Raw genomic sequence first — 20,877 nt, 5'->3', positions numbered from 1 at the left:
AGGCGGAGACTCTGTGGCTCAGGTTTCTATCCGTTGAGGCTGTTGTAATGTTGGCTCTCTCAAGGTCTGCCCTGACATCTTCTTTGGTAACGTGAGAACGACACTGGCACTGGTCCCTTCTGTCAGTGTTGACTTTGGCAGACCGGGGTTTCCTAACGGGGAGCAGTCTGCAGCGTGAGGGAGGGTGGGTCTGAATCCTCAGAAGGGGGCCAGAGTCGCTCTTACTGCTGGAGCAAATCCCAGGCCCAGCAAGACAGCAGGAGGAGAGTGCTCATGAGGACGTGGGGGTGAACAGTGACATGTCAGATGACCCAGGCGGAGCCCTTTCAGGTGGAGAAGCAGGAAACTCAATCCAAATTTGCTGAAGCAAAAAGTTTAAAAATACATACGTATGACTATGTGTGTGTATGTTAATTTACTGCATAGCCTAGAGGACTTATTTTTTATTTATTTATTATTTATTCCAAATGGCTTCAGGAACAGCTGGATCCAGATGCTCATACTATGGCCCCGGAACCAGGTTCCTCCCCACCTCCCAGCTCTGCCAGGCCCTGCACTGGACTTTTTCTTGAGTTTCACTGGTGGGCCCTAGGAGCTCCAACCTTCCCCTGATGATAATAAGAAGCTATAGCTCCTCAGGCTCCCATCCTTGCAGTTTTACGTGGAGAAAAAGCCTGACATTTTCCCCAAAGGCCTCAGGCAATTTCCAGGTTTACTCTGACTGGACTGGCCTAGGACACGTGACAGGCCTGAGCCAATCACTGTAACGCCCTCACTGCCTTAGACCTGGTCACGTGATCCGCTGCAGCTGGGGCGGGAAGCGGCCGGGAGCGCGGGAGGGGCGTTTCCACGTGCAACCGGGAGGGAGCATCGGCCAAAGAAAGAAGCGGATCCGGGGAAGCAAACAGCAGGCGTCTATTACACGCGCGCACATCCGTTCTGTGAATGCACGGCTCCGACACTGGGAGGTGCAGCAGGACTGTGGGGAGACCCCGGCCCAGGGCTGGTGGTGGCTGGACAGTGAGGGGTCCGGTCGCCTTGACCCCTGTGGGCTTGGACCCCTTGGAAAGCAGGCGGAGGATCACGGGGTCACAGGGGGTCAGCTCAGGGGTCACTCAGTTCTGACTCAGAGTCCGACTGGACACAAGCCCGCTGCCTACTGGGCAAGGGGTCAAGTCGTGCTGAGGCCGCGGAGAGGAGCGGGAACCCCCGAGACGCCGGGACCATCGGGAACCGGGTCGAGACCGGCTTTCTCCCGTCAGGACGCAAGTGCTGCAGGGGGAGCACACAGACGAGGCAGGGCCGGCCCGGCGCTCCTGCTTCTGGTCCACTGCTCGTGGCTGGAGGCCCGGCTCACAGGGGCGGGGTGCCGGGGTCGCACGCGTGCGGGGCGCGGGAGGCGGAGCACGGGGCCACGGCCACGCCACGGGCGGGGTGAGCGCGGCGGCGCGGCCTGTCCGCCTCCTGCGCGCGAAAGGTCTGGCCGCGGCCCAGCGCCCGGGAGGTGACCTCTGGGCCTTGGGGCTTAGCGTTTACCGGGGGACCCTGGGCCGGCCGCAGAGTCTGTGCTGCAGTTCAGGTGGGGCCTGGAGCCGCCAGGTATCAGCTTGACCTCTGGAGGGCCTGGGGACTAAGGTCCGCCAGTAAAACCCTGGACACCGAGACTCGGGTGGCCTCCTGGTTGGCAATGCCTCACACGTCGTCACCCGCTGTTGCTGGGAGAATTAGGCGCCGTCTGTACGAGCCCCGGGAGGGGCAGCTGGAAACACACTGCTCTCCCAGCCCTGCCCTGCGCTCCCCCTCCCTCCGCGGACGCCAGGCCGCGTCCTTTCCCGACAACACGGCGCACACGAGTACCGCAGCTCTGCCAGGTCTGCGGGTCCTCTCAGCCGGTGACTGAAGCTGAGGTTGTCTGGGGGTCCTCCGGACACGCCGCGGCGGCCAGACGCTCGGAGCCAAGCGCGGCGCTCAAGTCCAGCCGCGGTGCTGACCCTGCGGGCCAGCGTGTCCAGTTCATCCTCCACAAGTCAGGACACGTGGGAGCATTCAGAAATCCACACACTGGTGCACACACACGCAGTACACTCACGTACAATTACACATGCACACTCAGTGCACACGCAGCGCACTCACGTGTGCACGCACACACGTGCACTCACGCTCATGCACATTCACACGTGTACAATCACACGCATGTGCACATGCATGAATACACACACTTGCACACACGCCCACGCTCTCAGAGCACAGACTGGGCCACTGTACGACTGGGTGCTTCCCAGACCCGCGTAGTTCAAGCCCAGTGTCTGCGACTGTCATCACATCGGGACACCACCTGCATTATTGTTTACTTAGTATGTTTCTTCAAATTGGCCTGTTTTATACCTAAATGCATTTTTTACTCAAAAGGGGATCTTTATTTCATCACTGCAAATGGAAAGCTGCATTACTTGTGCTAAATGATAACCATGAAGATAAAACAGCATTACCACACGTGGGGTGTGGTTAGGCCTGGGGCGTCCGTGCTCCCTGCTCCGGCCTCCACTGTGTCTCAGGGACGGAAGGGGAACTTCTCCGGGAGAAGTCACAAGGAAGCGGGAGAGCCGGCGGTCATCTCTCGCTGTGTGGCTCCTGCTGTCCAGGGAGCGGGTCACCTGACACCAGTCCCTGTGGCGCATTTACAGGACAGGTGAGGCGAGCCCCGCCCGCCAGGCAGGAACCAGAGCAGATGCACAAGTCGCTGCGCCCCAGCCCCAAGCACTCGCTCCACGCGGCCCAGGGCGCTCACCACCAGCGCTCCCTCTGGGGACCTGTTTTTGGGGTCCTGTCCCCTCAGCCCACGAGCAGCAAACTGAGACAGGCGCTAAATGGACGCACTGCCCAACGCCATCCGCCTTTCCTTGAAGTCTGCTCTGGCTGACACGGACACCGTGTCCCTGACTCAGCAGGCGGCTTGGACCACAGGGCTGCCCAGCCCAGCCCTGGACTTGCCCAGGAAGGCGCGCTGGAAGCACCTTTCCGTCCAGGGCTCCCTCCCGCAGGCTGGGTTCCTGCAGAAGAGCCGCAGGAAGGAGCCCAGCCAGACCCGCCGCTTGTTTCCAGGGCCTGGACACCCTGCGCGGCTGAGCATTACTAAAGTAATGGCATCCCCTTAAGATGGCGTTTTGTTCAAGTCTCGTCTCCACCAAGGTACCTTGTGAGCTTTAAAACAGGATGCAGCGATCAGAGACCAGGCCTCGGTCCTGAGGGACCTGAGGCGAAGCCACGGTCGGGGAAGGATGAACCAACTCCAGCGGCTTCGGGGGGTGGCACAGGGTCACACAGGCCCACCCACAGAAATGGCAAATGCCTTTTAGACGCAGGCCATGCTGGTTTCCAGTCTCCACCCACCGCTGCAGTTGCTGGACTGGAAGTAAGCAGCACAAGCCCGCCTGGCAGAGCCTGAGGCTTCAGGCTGCCACTGGCATCATTCCTCTCACTTGTGTCGTTTGTGTCATTCGCGTTAGTGGCGGCACCTTGAGTGTCAGCAGCAGCGCACGCAGCCCGGCTTTCCCAGGCCTGCACACGTCTGTGTCAGAAGGGACTGGTGGCTGCACCCTGTAGCTGCCCCTGAGGAGGACGCCGTGGCCAGGCAGAGACACCAGAGGCAAGACGAGGATGCTGGGAGCCCGTCCCGCAGTCCCCCCACACCAGCCTGGACGTCTGGGTGCCGGGAGCCCACGGCTCGCCAGGCCCTGGACCTGGACCCCGGGCTGCCTGGCGGCACCTGTGGGCGGGGGCCACTCACTTTTGGGGCCTGTAGTCGGGGATGGTCCTGTCCAGGGAGATTCGGTCACTGAGCTGCGCGTTGTATCCGTACTCCTCAAACGTGCTTTCCATCTCCTGGCTGTCATCACGCAGGGTAGCCGCCATGCCACCCTGGCCCAGGCCCCCTGGCCCCTCCACCAGACCGATGGGCTTGGCGAGGCCTGGCGGGAGGAGAAAAGAGAGCGGTCAGGCAGGTCCCAGGACCCATGGCTCCTCCCACGCCCTCGGCCTCCCCTGATGGCCCCTTTCTTTCAGGTGCGAACTCAGCAAATTCCCTCTGTACTGAGGATCCCACTCTAGGACGTGGCGGAAAGGCCACAACCGGGGGGACAGTAAAGAGGTCCGTGGTTGCCAGGGGTCGGGGGAGGGGGAGGAGCAGGTGGAGCAGAGGCCTTTCAGGGCCGTGAAGCTGCTCTGGACACTGTCGTGGTGGACACGTGTGTCACACATTTGTCCAAACCTACAGAGTGTCCGGCACCAACAGGGAGCCCTGGCGGCAACTGTGCACTTTCGTTGTTAATAACGTGTCAGTATCAGCTCATCATTGTAACAAAGGTAAGATGTTACTAATCGGGTGAGGGAGACTGGACAGAGGGTACACTCCCTGATCTCGCCGCTCAATTTTTCTGTAAACCTAAAACTACTCTGAAAAGTAAAGTCTATTAATTTTTAAAAATATGAAATAAAAATAAATTAACTGAAAAAATGCAGAGCAGTTGCCGCACCTGCTCACCAACTCTCGATGTTGTCGGTCTTTGTCATTTACACCAATCTTGCATCCGCACAAGGGAAGGCTATTTTGGGGTAAAGGGAAGGAACTGCTGGTGTCGGCAACAACCTGGCTGAGTCTGAGACGCCTTATGCGGATCGAGAAGCCTCCAAAGACACAAAGAAAATGTCCACACGCCAGACGGGTCTGTGGTGACACGGGCGGGGGTGGGTGACCTCTGGGGCGGGGTGGCATTGGCTGGAAGGAGCCCGACGGATTTCCAGGGTGACAGGGTGTGTGTGCACGCGTGGGGGCCTGAGAGGGCAGGCTAGGGAGTGTTCTCCTGGAATGTTCCTCTATTTGGTCACTTGTGCCAGAAGAGGAACGAGGCTCCGAGATGTCACCCCAGAGGGAACCGGGGACCAGAGCCGTGCCCACTGGGTAAGGACAGCACCCCTTGCTCCCTCTGGGATAGGAGGTTCTGGGGCATCTAGGCTGTGGGGGCGGGGCCCAGGAGCAGTAGTTTAAGCGAGAAAAAGGCGGATGGAGCACCCATCCCGGAGCCGCCTCTGTGGACAGGTCCTCCTTCAGGCCACGGGAAGTGCCAACCCCGGGAAACACCCACCATTGACATCACGGCTGCCCCACTCGGGGAGCCGGGGACTGGGTTCTTCCCTTGTGACGCCCACCCCTCCTAAGTGTTGTTGAATGAATTAAACAAGGCTCCACTAGCCTGAGGGCCCTGACGCCTGACACCTACTCAGCAGCCCCAGCCCACAAATGCCTCAAGGTCACGAGAGCCACCCTGAGGGCGGCCAGTGCCTCAGCCAGCCAGGCTGGAGACTGCAGCGGGTCAGCCATTCCTGCTTTGCCCCCACTTGCTCTGTGAGCGTCTCCTGTCCGCCCAGGGCTCCTGCCCAACCACTTGCGGTTTGGCGCTGCCCAATTCAAACCAAGTTTTGCTCAAATAAACTTAAAAATTTTAATATACCTCAGTTTACCCTTTAACAGTTCCCAGCTGCAGGCAGCAGTAGGGAAGCCGACCCCTGACGCCCACACGCCCCGTAGGCTCCTACGGAGATCTCCAGATCTTCTGGAATATTCCACTTTAAACAGCAAAAGTAGCATTGGTATTTATGTAGGATTGAAGGATACGCATTCAGATGTAGAATTGAAAAATTATATAACACGTAAATCTCTTCCACTTCTTACTTCAATATTGCAAAATATATATATAATCACGCTATTTTTAAATGTCTGTGCTGCACTTGCATTTTTATTTGAAAATCTGTAAATAGATGTGTCCCAAGGCAGATGTGCTTCCAAACCCGGAGAGGGGGCGTCTCCCTGCTCATGGGCTAGCCTCAGAGAGGGAGTGCTGGGCCCGGCCAGCTGCCCGCTGGACTGTGGACAGGGTGGGACGGAGGAGAGGGAGGCCCGCCTGCAGCAGCGGGGCCCTGAAACCACGACTGGGCTCATTCCTGTCACCTGTTGGATTGTGAAAGTAAATTACGCACATGCTGAAAATGCAAACAATCCAGGAAGCTGTAAAATGAGTGCTAACCTCTCCTGCGCTCTCTCTCCCTTTGCAAGCCCCACTCTCCAAAGGAAATGATTTTTTCTGGCTTTCGTCCTTTTCACTCTGTCCCCTGCACTTCCGCACAGTAATTTTATGGGTCTAGTTCTTGCTTTGTCAGCCAAGACAATTTCCCTTGACTTCTCGACAGGAAAGATGAGGATTTCAGTCCATTTCCACCACTGCCTACATCCCTACCCCGCTCCTCCTTCCCTCGATTTTTCTTAGCTGTTATTATTTTTAGTTATTCTGGTGGTTACCTTTGTGACCTTCAAAGGAACACCCAGGCTCTATTTCAGGAAGTATCAACCTTCGCTGGCGTCCGTCAACTCCCTACCAAGTCGGAGGAGAAATTAGCCTACTCCCCAGAGCTGCTGTCCAGAGAGTGTTGTCTCATTTATATATACTTTTTCGGTTACATATATACATCTAAACTTACGTGAATCAGCTTATAGGTCTGCTGTATTGTGCCTACTTAACAATATTATTGCACTAATTATTGTACAATATTAATGTACACTTTTAAAAATTTACGGAGGTAGATCTCATGTTAAGTGTTCTTACAACAATAAAAAAAAAATTAAAAAAAGCTGAATTGCAAAAAAAGAGAAAGCACTTAGCGCACTTCCCTCTGTGCCTCCCGCATGGCTGTGTGATCCTTCACATCGTCAAGGGTGACTCGTAGCACCCGTGTTTAGCTCCATGACTTCGGGCGAGCCCTCCGCAAGACACGTCTTCGGGTGGGTTCCGGAATGAGACGGCGTCCACGTTCGCATGCTGTGATTGTGTAAATACTGGCGCTGTGGAGCCAGCATCAAGCGGCCCTCGAGGACACGCTGGGATGCAGTCACTAATTAACCCGGGCCCCTGGGTGGAGGATTTCAAACGGCAGGGCGACGTTGACTGCTCCTCCTGACGCCCTGTCAGTCGCCCAGAAGTGAGCATATTTTCGTCTGCTCCGGGTTTGGACCTTGACGTTCTGTACGGCTGTTAGGGGGACCCTATAAGGATGACGCTGAGAACGTTTAGGCAGTCAGTGCCCTTTAGACGTAAGAACATGTTCATCCCCACAGCCCCTGAGGAAGGTGCTGGAATTCGCTCCACTTTGCAGATGAGGAAACTGAACCACAGAGAGGTCAAGTGACATGCTCAAGGTCACACGGTGTGTAAGCTGTGTGCAGAGAAGTGGCCCCACGGGACGCGCCCTTGCTGTGCCCCGAGGCCCCAGAGCTCCGGCTCCGAGTCTCGAGGCCTGTGGGACAGGTCCGGCTCCTCTCGCAGACGCTCCTCACAGCGGGGCCGTGGCAGCGAGCTGCATGGGGCACAAAGTCCAGGGAGGCACCCCCTCTCGGGTCCCCCTCTCGGAACCCCTCTCGTCCCTGCTCCTGCATCGCCATCTCCCGCTCGCCGTCCCTGGACTCCTTTCTGGCTGACCCGGGTCGGTTCCGTGTCTGGGGATCCACGTCCTCTCGGGGCTCGGACTCCCTTTCCTGGACTGAGGGACATTCTCAGAGGACACCTCAGAAGGGCTTTGTGGAAAGTAACCTTCCTGAGCCCTACGACGCCCAGAAATATCCCCCTACCCCCTCGGATTGGCTGACCGTTGTGACGTGTAGACCGCCAGGCCCAGCGTCTCCCCATCCGGCACCCGCAGGGCGGGTCTGACGGGCGGACCCTCTCCCTTTCGTGGAGGAGCTTCTTCTTTCTTTCTCTCGTGGAACCTCTGGGACTTTTCTCCTCCTCGCAGTCCCTCTCTCATCCCCCTACAGGCAGTTCTCCACCCAGCGGCTGAGGTGGTCTTCTGAAAGATCAGATTATGGTATTCCCCTGCTTAAAACGTTCCCTGGTTCTCCATCACTCTTAGGATGGAATTCCAACTCCTCCTCACGGTCCCTCGCCTTCCTCCCGTGCCCACCCTGGATCCACTCCTCATTCACAACCCTCCAGCCAGGTTCCTGCCTCAGGGCCTTGCCACATGCTGTGCCCTCTTCCTAGAAGGTCCTTCCCTGAATCCTCTGGCAACTCAGGTCTCAGTTGCAGTGTCACCTCCTCAGAGACTCTTGCTGGATTCTAATCCAAAGCAGCTCCCAGTGCCTCCCTCACAATCCCTGTTTTATTTTCTCCACAGAATTTATTAAAACCTGAAATTATCTGGTCTCTGGACTGTGTCTCCCTTTCCCCAAAAGGCCAGGGATTTATCTCTTTTTTTCACCATTTTACCCCCAGGGCCTCGCATGTTCGTGGCGCATGGTAGGCGACCTAGGCGACCAGTCGATGGCTGACGGAGGAAGGACTCCTTCCAAGTCAGCGGTCTGCCCCACGCTCACCAAGCACCAGGGGCACTTTCTGTCCAACCCCACAGGAGAGGTGGGGCCCCTGTTTGCAAGCGAAGACGCTGAGACCTGAGCCGTGAAAGGGCCAGGCCAGGGTCTGGCTCTGCCAGGTGGGAGGCGGACCAGAGGCCCATCCCTGACCCCACTCAGGACCCTGCCTTGGGGGTCTGGCAGCAGGACACAACAGGCAGAGTTTGGGCAGCGCCGTCCTGGTCAAGGCCCTGGCCCCCTGCCGCCTCTCCCAAGGCCTTCATCCACTCAATGACCAAGAGTATCTATCCTTCTTTTTGAAAGAATTTCTCGGCCTCACGGGACCTGACACCAGCCCCACCACCCACTCTGGCCGGCGGTGGAGCGCCCGCCACGGCCCTGGACCCAGGAAGACGGTGGTTTGCTCTGAGGAGGTAGGACGCGACTCTAAAGGGATGGGGAGGAAGGGAGCAGGGGAGACAGGGACTCTCATGATGCCTGTTGCTCCATAAAATCCACAAAATACAAACACTTTCCACAAGGGTGTTTCCACGTTTGTTGTGTTTTTACAGAAAGGGCTGAAAAGACGGATTTCCCATCAAGAGGGAGCGTCCTAGATGACACGTGGAGTGAGAAGCTGGAAAGCAAGGCCCCTAGGAATTCGGGGATCCTGAGAGGGACCCTGGGGTCCCTGGAGTTTGGGGCCGGGACCGTGTTAACTGGAGGACAAGGGCAGGCTGCAATCCAGGGGATTTGGCCCGCCTGCTGCAGCGGGTCCCAGACACTCACAGGCGCTGGTTTGTGGGAGATGAGGGGTCCCGGGGGGCGGCTGTGGGATGCCGGGGGCTCGAGGCAGCAGCTGCTATCAGTTCTCAGAGAAACACAGTCGATTCTCGTAATTCGTGGTAGTCACGCTCTATAAAGCCACCGTGAACATGGCACCAGCGGACGCTGGGCTGCTGCTCCTGGGAGACTAGGTTAGGTTCCTGCAGCCTCTGGTCGCATCTTCACCAGCCGATTGATACGTCACCTTGTCTCATGTGTGTTCAGTCACCCCGTTGAACATGGACTGTTGACTCATTAACGTTGAACTCACGCCAACAGCGCCATAACTCGTCCAGATGGGGCTCATCTCACACACGCATTTTCTCCGCTGGCACACGGCAGCCTTCTTGCGCTCAGGAACACTGGACGGCACTTCAGCTCTATGCTTGGGGGCCATTTTAAACAGTGAAATCACCAACAAAAAGCACAAAAATGTGAAAAACGGGCACTAAACAGTCCGTGGAAAGGACATGTGCTGATAGCCGAGAGCTGAGGCAGACGTCGCCTTCCTCACCCGCGTGGGGAACGTGCGCATTGGCTGCCTTAACTCTTTCGTGGCTCTGCCCTTGTCCCTGAACGACCATGAAAGCACCATGATGTTGATTCGGGGGTATAAATAAATCTTAGTGAGCAGGCGGATTTGCAAGTGCAGGATCCACGAATGGCCAGGACGGGCTGCACTTTGATATTTTATCAACCGCTGTGGACGCGCCGGTGAGACCAGCTGGACTCTGGCCTCCCTGACCAGTCCCAGGAGGCTTGTCCGAGTTCTCCATCACTGGCCTTCCATCGGCCAAGCAGAGCCCGGAGTCCAGGGGGTTGGATGATGAATGGGGAATGAATGATTGAGCCTGAGGAGAGAGTGGTCATCGAGCCAGGACTCCGACCCCAGCGGCCACACCCCTGGGACGAGGTCACATCGGCCCTGAGGCGGGAGCTCCGTGGAGGAACAGCTTCCCTTAGATCGAGGCTTTCAATCTGGGACGTGGTTCTCGATCCGCGTCTCCTGGAGGTCTCGTTGAACACAGACGCAGGGGCCCACTCGGAGCGACGAAGAGAAGGCGGACCATGAGACAACGGAGGCAGAGGCTGGAGTGATGCGGCCACAAGCCAAGGAACCCCTGGGGCCACCAGAGGCTGGGAGAGGCCGGAAGGATCCGCCCCTGGGGCCTCCGGGGGCAGCACGGCCCTGCCCACTTTGATCTCAGACTCACGGCCTCCAGAACCTCCAGAAAGCAGGCGTCTGCTGCTTCAGCCACCTGGCCGCTGCGTCGTCAGGGCGGCCGAGGGAAATGCACGGACCCACGCTCACAGCCCACTCGGACATGACCTGCAGCCAGTGGGTTCTGAGCGGGACATGCTGACGTGGACATCCCTCACATCGGAGGGCCAGTTTGGGGCTTCCCCGGGCACCTGGCCCGGCTCGAGGTTGTCCTCCTGCGCAGACGTGGACGCGGCTTCCAGAGGTGCTGGGCCTCCCCAAGGGGAGGAGTTTGTTTCTCCTGTTGGAAATCCTCCACTTCCTCCTCCAGGTGGAATTGAGGCCCCAAGATGTGGTTCCGCCCTTGACTTGGGTGTGATTTTGAGAACAACGGGAAACGTGCAGGCGTTAGCTCAGCCTCCAGACGTCCGTCCCACCACCTTTCCACAAATAAGCAGAAACAGCATCCTGTCTGTTGTCCCGGGGCGTGTGGAGGTCACAGTTGGCTTGACAGCTGACCTGTTACTGACCCGTGGCCTGTGCCTGCCTCTTTTGCTCCCTGGGGTCACCCTCTATGCCGGGCGCCTGTGTCACCGCATGTCACGGAGCAGACCACGCAGGCTCGCCGGCCACAGAGCCAGGAAGGGGCAAGCCCAGCCTCTAAACCTCAAAACCTCTCAAAGCAGAATCTCAGAGGTGGTCAACACAGGTCACCAACTTCTCGTTTTGCCACCAAGGATGGTAATGAAGTGAGTACTTATTACTGTCACCACCAGCTCACGAGAGGAAGGCAGGACAGTCTCCTGGTGAAGGATGTGCCGTGATGGAACATCCAGCCTCTGTCACTCAGGCTACACTTTCATTCTGCCCCAGGTGGGTCGAGGTGCTCTGGGTGGGCCTCGGGTAAGGCTCTCCCGGGCACTCGCCCGTCAGCAGGTGCGCCACTTGGACGCCACCCTTTAGGTGGGTAAAGTGGCCCCCTGTCCACGGGCTGCCCCATCGCCAGCCCTTGCCCCCCACAGTGGGGCTGGAGGCAGGCACGGTGGTGCAAACCTCCACAGCCAGCCCGGCATGAGGACGGACAGGTGACCACACAGAACAAGCTCGGCCATGTCGCATCCAGATCAAATACAAGCCCTGGTTGGGGGCATCTGGGGGACCCCCATTCACACCCAAGAGGGGCCTCACGTCTCTCTCAGAAAATGAGCTGCCAGCTGGCGCTCAGGAACCTTCTTCAGCTCGGCAGGAATCCCGTGACGACCAGGCCTCACCGGGCTCCCCGAGTGCTGCTGGCTCCCCGCGTCTGCCTCACCCTGGAAGCGGCATTGCCCTGGGACGGCGTCAGGAGGGGCGCCACGCGCCGCTCAGTCCTCAGATGAGAAGTCTGCATTCTGCTTTTTGCTCCCTCTTAAAATTATTGTCAAAGTGTCTCCTACATTATTATATATAAGATTCAATAATAACTATAGTTAATAATTATCTTCTAAGCCACCACGAAATATTCTATCAGATGGATATGTAAACATCTGCGTAACAGTTCTTGCATGCTTACACATTTGTTTATGTATTTACTTACATATTTAGGATTGTTTCCTTATTTCAGAGATTGAACCACTGGGTCAGATACACATATTTTTGTGGATCTTGGTGCCAAATTACTTTCCAGAAGGTTTAGATGAGCTTTCTGTCGCTGCCAGCCATATGTGCTTCTACTTTAATTAGAAAGAGCATTTCTCGGGGCCGGCCCCGTGGCTTAGCGGTTAAGTGCGCGCGCTCCACTGCTGGCGGCCCAGGTTCGGATCCCAGGCGCGCACCGATGCACTGCTTCTCCGGCCATGCTGAGGCTGCGTCCCACATACAGCAACTAGAAGGATGTGCAACTATGACATACAACTATCTACTGGGGCTTTGGGGGAAAAAAAAAGGAGGAGGACTGGCAATAGATGCTAGCTCAGAGCCGGTCTTCCCCAGCACAAAGAGGAGGATTAGCATGGATGTTAGCTCAGGGCTGATCTTCCTCACAAAAAAAAAAAAAAGAGAGCATTTCTTCGATTGAAAAGGTCATAACTGCTTACTGTAGAAAATTCTGAAAGCACACACATGCACGTGTGCACACGCACGGCATCACCCAGGGCCCCACTCCGCAGGGAACATCAATATCAATATTTCAGTGCTCACATGATTTTTATAGGATTATATATAACGGTTTCAACTAAGTTCAATAAGTATGTGTGAAGCACACACCTCTGTTCTGTTCTCACCACCACGTCTTGAGCATTCTCCTATGTCACTAAAAACTCTGCGCAAACATAACTTTGTGGCTGCGGACGTGAACTCTCACCTGGGCTGAACTGTTTATCCCTTTATCCACTCATCAAAAACCTCCAGGGTGTCTCCTGAATGCCCGGAGCCAGATGGTCCCCGGGGGATGAGGCGCAGTGTCTGCCCTCAGAGGCGCACCGTCCCATGGAGACAGCCACGTAAACAGGCAGACAGGACAGCGTGCTGAGGTCAGCCGTGTGCCCGGGGAGCACCTGCCAGGCAGCTGGCTCCACACCTGCGGGGGCTTTCAGTCGGCAGGAAATGGGGCCACTGGAGGGGCTGGCACAGTGACCATCGGGTGGAGGGGCTTGGAGGGGCCTGTGCTGAGTCTGACAGTCTGCCCGTGGTGACCGGGTCGGGGAGGATGAGGGCTCCCTGGGGGCGAGGCGGCCTGTGGACGCTGACGACCTGGCACCTCCCTCACTCCCTCAGTCTCTCCCCCTCCCTCTCTGTCTGTCTGTCTTTCCCTCCCTCCCTCCATCCCCCTCCAGTTCTTTCCGGACCAGCTCTCTCCCACACGTGGAGTGGCCATCGCCCATGGGGCCTGCCTCCTCCACCCCAGGGCTCCAATCAGGTACTGGACACTGACCAGTGGGCCTGGGCCCCGAGTGGATTAATCACCAGGAGAGCACCCCTGCCTCTTGATGCAAGAACAAAGGGTTTGGGGGCCTTCCTCGTCTACACAAAGGGAGGCCACCTGCTCAGGTGTGCTCCAGCCCAGCCCAGGTGGGCGGCCCTCTCAGGTGTGCGCCATCACAGCCCAGGTGGGCAGGAGCTGGGCTGGCCAAGGCAGAACACGGCCTGGACAAACTGACCGCACCGCAGAGGCCTGGCGGGTGCAGGGCTCGTCCAGGCGTCCAGGCGCCTGGGGTCCAGGTGGGGGGGCGGAGGTGGGTCCCAGGCAGCAGAGGCAAGCTGTCAAGTCAGGATGGGAAGAAAGGCTCCGAGGGTCCAGGCACAGCTCCTGGTCCTTTCCAAACCCAGAGTCCCACCACGCCCTGCTGACAGAGCACCCACTTCTTCCAGAACATTCTCCCCTCCGATGCTCTTGCTCAGAGCCTGAGGTGACACCTCTGGTGAGACGTGTTTGGCTTCAGAGCGGCCATTTGACTTTGGAGAGAAAAGCAGCTGCCTTCTGAGCCTCAGGCTGAGCACGGCTTCCTCCCCCTCAAATCCATCATCCTTGTTGTAATTGGAAGAGACCAGCACTTACGTGGAAGGTGCCCGCAGCAATTCTGCTCTTACGGGATAATCATTTGAAGTTCCTTTCCCACGACCTGAGGGAACACACTTTTCTAATTATAAGCGATGATGTGGAAGACACCACAGCAGAGGAGACGCTGTGTCAGAGAGTGTGAGTGACTCACGGGGGCACTGACGCAGGGCTTAGGAGCGAACGTCAGTGGAGGGGCAGACCTGCGATGCGTGGTCTGCACCCCGATTCCCAGACGCTTTCTCCTGACGCGCCCTGAGGAAATGACGCGGAAGTTCACCATCAATGGAGACCATCACTTGGCATCTGGGGGGCGGGCAATGGGGAGCGGTGGGGATGGGGGCAGTGGGTGCCCACGTGCTACCCACAGGGGCCCTGCTCCAGATCTTGACTCTCAGGAGAAGGCAGCAATACAGACTCATGTCTCTAAACATCACCAACTCATTCATAGTTGGGAAAAATAGCACTATGGTAACAACAAATAGGGTCTATGTCTGTCAGTTAGCCAGGACGGGTGTCGGGAGTTAAGCAAGGGCCCCAAAGATGTCAGTCTAACCCTGGAACGTGGACACGTCGCCTTAAATGGTAAAGGGATCTTGTAGATGGGATTAGCTGAAGGACCGCGAGGTGGTTAGCGAGTCCTGGGTTCTTCGGGAGGGCCCTAAATGCCATCACGAGTGTCCTTAGAGCAGGGGTGGGGGGGTTGACGCAGAAGAGGAGGCTGACAGGAGGCGGAGACTGGGGGATGCGGCCACCAGTCAAGGATGGGGAGCAAGCAGCTGAGGCCCCCAGAGGCTGGACAAGGTAGGAAGGATCCCCCCACGGGAGCCTCCAGAGAGCGGGGCCCTGCCCGGATTTTAACCCAGGGACCCGTTTTGGGTTCTGACCTCCAGAGCTGTGAAAGGATAAATCTGTGTTGCTTTAAGCTGCCCAGCGTGCAACAATTTCTCACGCGGCCCAGGGTCTCCACACGGGAAACTGAGTGGCTGTAACATGCAGCGGGGGCTTGTGTCCCTTTCCTCCTGCAGCCTCTGGGCGCTCAGCCTCCTGAGCACCGGGGCTCTGCCACCCCAGGCCGGGGCAGGGGACCGAGGCCCCTGCATGCGCCTTCTGTGCCTGCAGCCCCTTGATGAGAAGCAGTCACTCCCTCACCAGACCATGGTGGGAGCAGTGGCTGCAGGGCCGGCTGGCTGCCTCGGCCACACCTTTCGACGGCCGTGGTGGGTGCCCTCTGCTCCGACTCTGTCACAGGACAGGGTGAGTGTGTCTCCATGTGGGATGCTGCAGAGCAGATCCACACGGGCAGGTACCCCGGGGTGCAGGCTCCTGATCCTCCCCAGACACGCTCACCAGCCAGTCCCAGGTCGGCCCAGGGGCCCGCACTTCATCTGGCTGGCCAGGAGGTTCTCAGGTGCCTGACTGCGGGAGAATCTCCCATCCAGGGCTTATCTCCAGAGCGCTGGACCCCAGAAGCCAGGACACCTGAGACACCTGGGCTCCAGGCCTGGCCCCGCCTCTACCCGGCTCATGTGGCTTCTCCGCAGATGCATTCCGCCCTGGACACACCATTTCCCGTCTGACGATCTGTGCTCCCACCATCCCTGGGGCACGACTACTCACGGGAAGGGCTGGGGAGAGCGGACTGTGCACGAAACCCCCGTCCTGATGCCCCACGCCCTCGAGGCTGTATGGAGCCAAGGGCCGGCACCTCCTCCGCTCACACCTCCTGCCTTCTCGCTTGCATTCCCGAGCATCACGAGCATCACGACTTACTCAGAACGAAGGGAAACACTCTTGATGGCCTCCCAGGGCCCCGTGACCGGTCCTGCCACCTCCCACCCTCATCTCTCATCTGCCCACCCCACTGGCCTCTTTGTGTTCCCTGAACTCGCTGAGCCCCTCTCCCGTCTGAAGCCCCCACTCAGGAGCGGGGCCGGAGCCAGATCCAGTTCTGATGCAAGAACGGGGCTTGTCCAGGCCCCGGGGGCGGGGGGATGAGGAGAGCTGCACTTCTGCCGTGCCTGTGACATGCCAGCCACCCCGGGTGAGTCCATCCTGTAACTTTCACACTGGCCTCTGAGGTCAGACTGCATTGTCCCATTCCACAGAGGAGGAAACTGAGGTTCAGCGTCGCTTGACCAGCCACACAGCCCAGTCACACTGAGGCCTGGTGGCCTGTGCCTCACCACCTCACCTGGGGCTCCCGACGGCCGCACGTGACCTCATGGACAGCCTGCGGCCCCCCAACATCTTCCCCAAACCCAGGTGCCAGAGGAGGCGGGGGCAGCAGGCCCCTCTGCTCCCAGCCGTGGCGGGACCCCAGGCGGGCACACGGGTGGCTCACAAGGCCCACGTTTGGGGCCGGAGGACGGGTCTGGGACACCTGTGGACTCTCAGAGCGGTGGCCCCAGCAGCTGTTTACGCGGATGGTCTGGACGAGAAGAGCAGGGACGTGGAGGAACCAGGAGGGGCGTGGGGCTCAAGTCTCAGGGGCCCCACCTGCGGCTGCCAGCCCCGTTTGCTCCGAGGGCTGCTCTTAGGAACCAACCCCGGCTGGTGTCACGGGAAGGTCTGACCTTCAGCTCCTTCAGGAGGACCTGGCAATCTGGCAGCCGGGTCTGCTTCCCTGCGGGCAGCGACCGTCCAAGCTGAGTGGTCCGCCCCTTACACTGGCCTGGGCCATCCCAGTGGGCTTCAAACGGCCGCCTTGGAGGCTGAGAGGCTGTGCCCTGATCCAGATGGGTGGAGAGGGGCGCGAGGTGAATGGTGGCCACAAAGATGTCCAGCTGGAACCCGGGGATGTGGTCTCATTTGGATATAGGGTCTTTGCAGACGTAACTAGGGTGAGGACTTTGAGATGAGATCATCCTGGATGACAGCGGGTCCCAGATCCAACAAAAATGTCCTCGTAAATTCGAGAGGCTCAGAGGACACAGAGAGGAGGAGCCACATGAGACGGAGGCCGAGCGTGAGTGAGAGTCCACAGCCCAGGAATGCCAGGGATCGCCAGGAGCCCTGGGAGCTGGAGAGAGGCCTGGAACAGACACCCCTCGGCCTCCAGGAGGAATCAACCTCCAACACTTTGATTTCAGACTTCTGGCCTCCGGAGAAGAAGGAGGAGAAGTCGTCACAGGAGAAGGGACGGTGCAGACACTACGGCTGCTGGGCCAGCGTCTATTCTCTTCATTCTCTTTATTAGCAGAACCACAGTTTGTTCTGGATGGAACCAGTTCAGCTAACGCGCTCTCCTCTGAGGCCTGACCTTGCAGCTAGGAGTGGCATGTGACCAAGATATGGTCAATAAGATTTGAGTGAATTCTCTGGGTGGAATTTCTGGGAAATGTGTCTAAAAGGTAGACTCAGCTGGTATATGTGGTGGGGGGATATGTTTGCCTTTTACCCACAGTCTTTCCCCCTTTCTCCTGCCTGGAATTAGGACTCAATGCCTGGGGCTGCAGCAGCCATTGTGTGACCATGAGGTCAAATGTCTCACAGTTGGAAGGAAGGGGTTGGATTTCAAATGGGGTTGGGCTCTTGAGGACGTCTAGAGCCCTCTAGATTTCACGTTCCATGAGAAAAACAAACCACAGTGCAGTCAGCCCAGGGTTTTGTCACGGACTCTGAATTCTCTCACCTGGAGAAGCAAGGAGGCAAGTGTTAGGAACGAGGGGCAGCAAGAAAAGCCAGGCTGCCTTCCCCGGCAAGGGGGACTTGGCCAGCCACCCTGGGGGCCCAGACCCCTCAAGGGAGGCAGATGTGGCTCCAGGCCCCGAGGAGCCCGTCCCACTTCCTCTTCCCAGAAGAGTCACTTCACACTCGGCCCACCCCCACTTCCAGCACAGGAGGCTTGGGGCGTGTGGGCGGCCGTGGTTTTTCAGTTTGGAAGGAAGCGTGGCTTTCAAGCTCCCAGCTTCTCTCTGAGCTACTGATTTCCATCTGTCACAGCAACTTAAGCCAAAATTTCTAGAGGAAACAGCCCAAATGGAGAGGCTGCCAGTCACAAGATAGCCTGAGAGGAAGGGCAGAGCGAGGTGCCTTCCGGGAGGGCGTCCGGTCCTCCCCAGCAGAGTCGGGGGCCCCGAGTTGTGGCCTGGTCCTTGCTCCAGTGTCGGGACACCCTGGGGACACACGGCCTCTAGCAGCCCAGAGATGGGGACTCGGCGTCCGCGGGGTCCCCATAAGGCTGACCGGGCTAGTTGGACCACCCGCCACCCTGAAGCCTGCTGAGGATGTTAGATTTAAAGCAACAACACCCATTGCTGAAAAGCAATAAACATCTGACAAGATAGCAAGAAATTACGAGGCTAAACGCGAAGAAAACTGGGCATTTGGGAGATGAGTGTGCTGTGATCTGCTTTTTTCCGAGGGGTGTTCTGAATACCGCAGACGTAACATTCCAAAGAGGACCAGACGGACCCCATATGGGGCTGCAGCCGTGGACGGGGTGGGGGGCTCCACTGACAAGCCCCCAGCAGCCTGGACAGGCAGACGCACACCCTGCCCCCCGGGCCTCCAGGGGGCCACAGATCCGAGTTCCCTGACGGTGACCACACACGGTCACACATTCCAGGGCCCAAGAGGAGGGATGGAGGCAGACCTCAAACGGGGTAGCAGGTCCTCAAGCTGCCCAGGGCCAAGAGGCCACCAGCCCCCATGCCTAATGCCGTCCGGCAAACGGGACTCCACGGTTAACAGACGAGGAATCACCTGCTGGGGCTCCGGGCAGGGCCCTCGTGCGCCTGCGGCATGGCGGCCCACGTGGTGGAGTCAATTTGGTGGAGGGGGTAGAAAGGGCAGCGAGCAGCATCCCACCAGCCCCGGCTCCTCCTCCTTCTCCCTGTAAAGGCGTGGGCGACTTCACTGGCTGGCTACGATTCTGATGATTGTGGTGGAGACAGCACGAGAGCCCCCGGCTGCCTTTGCAGATGACGTCTCTCTCCCCCCAGCTTCAGTGTTATCCACTTTCCCCAACACGGCTGCTAATTTCATCACAGTCTTTAAGATTTCCTGAGGACCCAAACTCATAACAGGTTGTCAACAGTGAGAAGGTGACTGTCCTTCTGATGCAGGGGTCGTGAGGACGCCGCAGGACACGGCGACACCTGTAAACCTGTCCTCGCCGAGACCAGGCAGAGCCGGGTGAATCCTCGTAGAGAACACTGTGCTCCATTCGGATAGATATTTACAGGGCCAAAGCACAGAGATCCCGAAGGACTGGAAATGTCTCGCAAACAGATTTCCAGGTTCCTCCTTCACTCTGTAAAGCACGCGATGGCTGTGGACTGTCACACACCTGCTCCTCACGAGAACAAGTGCCAACCTGCCCCAGGTGTGGGCCTAATGATTGCTGGGGAGCAGGGACGGGGACACTTGGGCGTCCTGTCACCCCAGCAGCCCCCTGGCTCTGAGGGACACAGTGGTCAGGTCCCGGCCTCCCCACACCCATCCTGGCCTCTGATGGTGGACGTGCTCTGGCTCCAACGGGCTTGGTTCTCTGCTCAGGTCCCGACTGCGGAATCTCCCCGGAAATACGTGTCCTGGGGGCCCAGCCCAGCCCTGGGGGCGCAGACAGGAGGACACTTAGGAGTCCTTAGGAGGACACTCCCACACTCTGGGGACAGAAGTGGGGATGCAGGGCTGGTCCCAGCATGCTGACAGTCTGGTGGCCCAGAGAGTGAGACTGGCCCTGTCCCTGGACTCCCTGGACAGGAGCAGAGACCGCCCTTCTCCCACTTGCTTGCTGACCCCTACTATGTGTCGGGCACTTTGGCAAGCACTTCACACATATTATCTTGTTGGTGGAGTTGGGCGAGAAGGTCAGGGGGACTGTGGATAAGCAGAGAACCAGCACTCATCAAAGTCAGCCATCACCCTTGCTGAGCAAAACCCACGTGGCGGGCATTGCTCCAAGAGTTTTACCTGTCTCCCTCACTTAATCCTCACAACAACCCCACGAGGTAAGTGCTATTTTATCCCATCTTACGGACGAAGACGCGGAGGAGCACAGACGTTAAGTAACCTGACCGCCTGCAGGGGCAGGGGCTCTAAACCCGCACGGTCTGGCTCTGCAGCCCACGTTCAGCCGCAACGTTCTGCTCCTACCAATTAAGATGAACTTGTTTGCTCCTGGCATCCACTGCTAAGCGCTCAAGCATGTGGAATGTCAACAGGCATTTTCCCACAATCTGCTCAAATAGTGTGAAAATAGTCCCTGAGTGGCCAGGCCCTTTCTGTTATTTTCTGAAATAAAACCGAGGCTTGCTGGGTTTCAGACGGGGGCTCCACGCAGAGCTGACCTGACTCAACTATTCTGTTAAAAATAAAAATAGTCCCTTTTGCTGTAAAAGGCAGAAGACAAAATGCCCTGACCACTGGTCTGGCTGAGCTGACGTCTTCCCAGCCCGTCTCCGGGGAGGTGGTTCAGGGCAGGACCCTGGAGCCAGATGTGGGTTCAAACCCCACCTCTACCCTTGCCTGACCTCGAGGGCCCTGGTCTCCTCATCGCTGTAATTGGGGTGGAGAGATTATCTCCTTACAGGAGGCCGTGAGGACCAGACGCGTTCACGGAGCTCGGGGGCTCGGCACGGCCGTTCACCTGCTCATTGTGACCGTCAGGTGTGCACGAACCGGCCTCAGAAAGGGTTCCAAACAGCAGCGTGTCCTCTCCCTGGAGCTGTGGGTGATCCCTGCCCTGGGTCTCACTCAGAAACGTGAAGCCTGGGAGGGGTCCGGGTCTGGGAAGGAGGGCAGCCTTCACCCTGAGAACGTTCTCCAAGGCGGCGATGTTTCCACGATAGAGGAAAAGGACGGCAGGGGGCGGGGAAGACCATGATGAGGGTGCCTGGGAAGACTCCGTGTCCAAGCAAAGAGTCTGGAGGAGCCCCAGGTGGCCAGGCTGCCCCACCACGGCCCGCCCACCCT

General features: G+C 58.1%; 1 protein-coding gene across 1 annotated transcript in view; it reads right to left on the bottom strand.

The window, feature by feature from the left end:
- The window catches only part of GALNT9 (polypeptide N-acetylgalactosaminyltransferase 9), a 97,275-nt gene that overhangs the window by 62,349 nt on the left and 14,049 nt on the right, over window positions 1-20,877 (bottom strand). The window contains exon 2 of the mRNA XM_058531183.1: window positions 3,788-3,968. Coding sequence (XP_058387166.1) covers window positions 3,788-3,968 — 181 coding nt within the window. The remainder of the gene's footprint in view (window positions 1-3,787; window positions 3,969-20,877) is intronic.

The sequence above is a fragment of the Diceros bicornis genome, chromosome 35 (assembly GCF_020826845.1).
Source record: "Diceros bicornis minor isolate mBicDic1 chromosome 35, mDicBic1.mat.cur, whole genome shotgun sequence".
NCBI classification, from domain to species: Eukaryota; Metazoa; Chordata; class Mammalia; order Perissodactyla; family Rhinocerotidae; genus Diceros; species Diceros bicornis.
The sequence above is the reverse complement of the archived record's forward strand: the minus strand, read 5'-3'. Positions and strand labels throughout refer to the sequence as shown.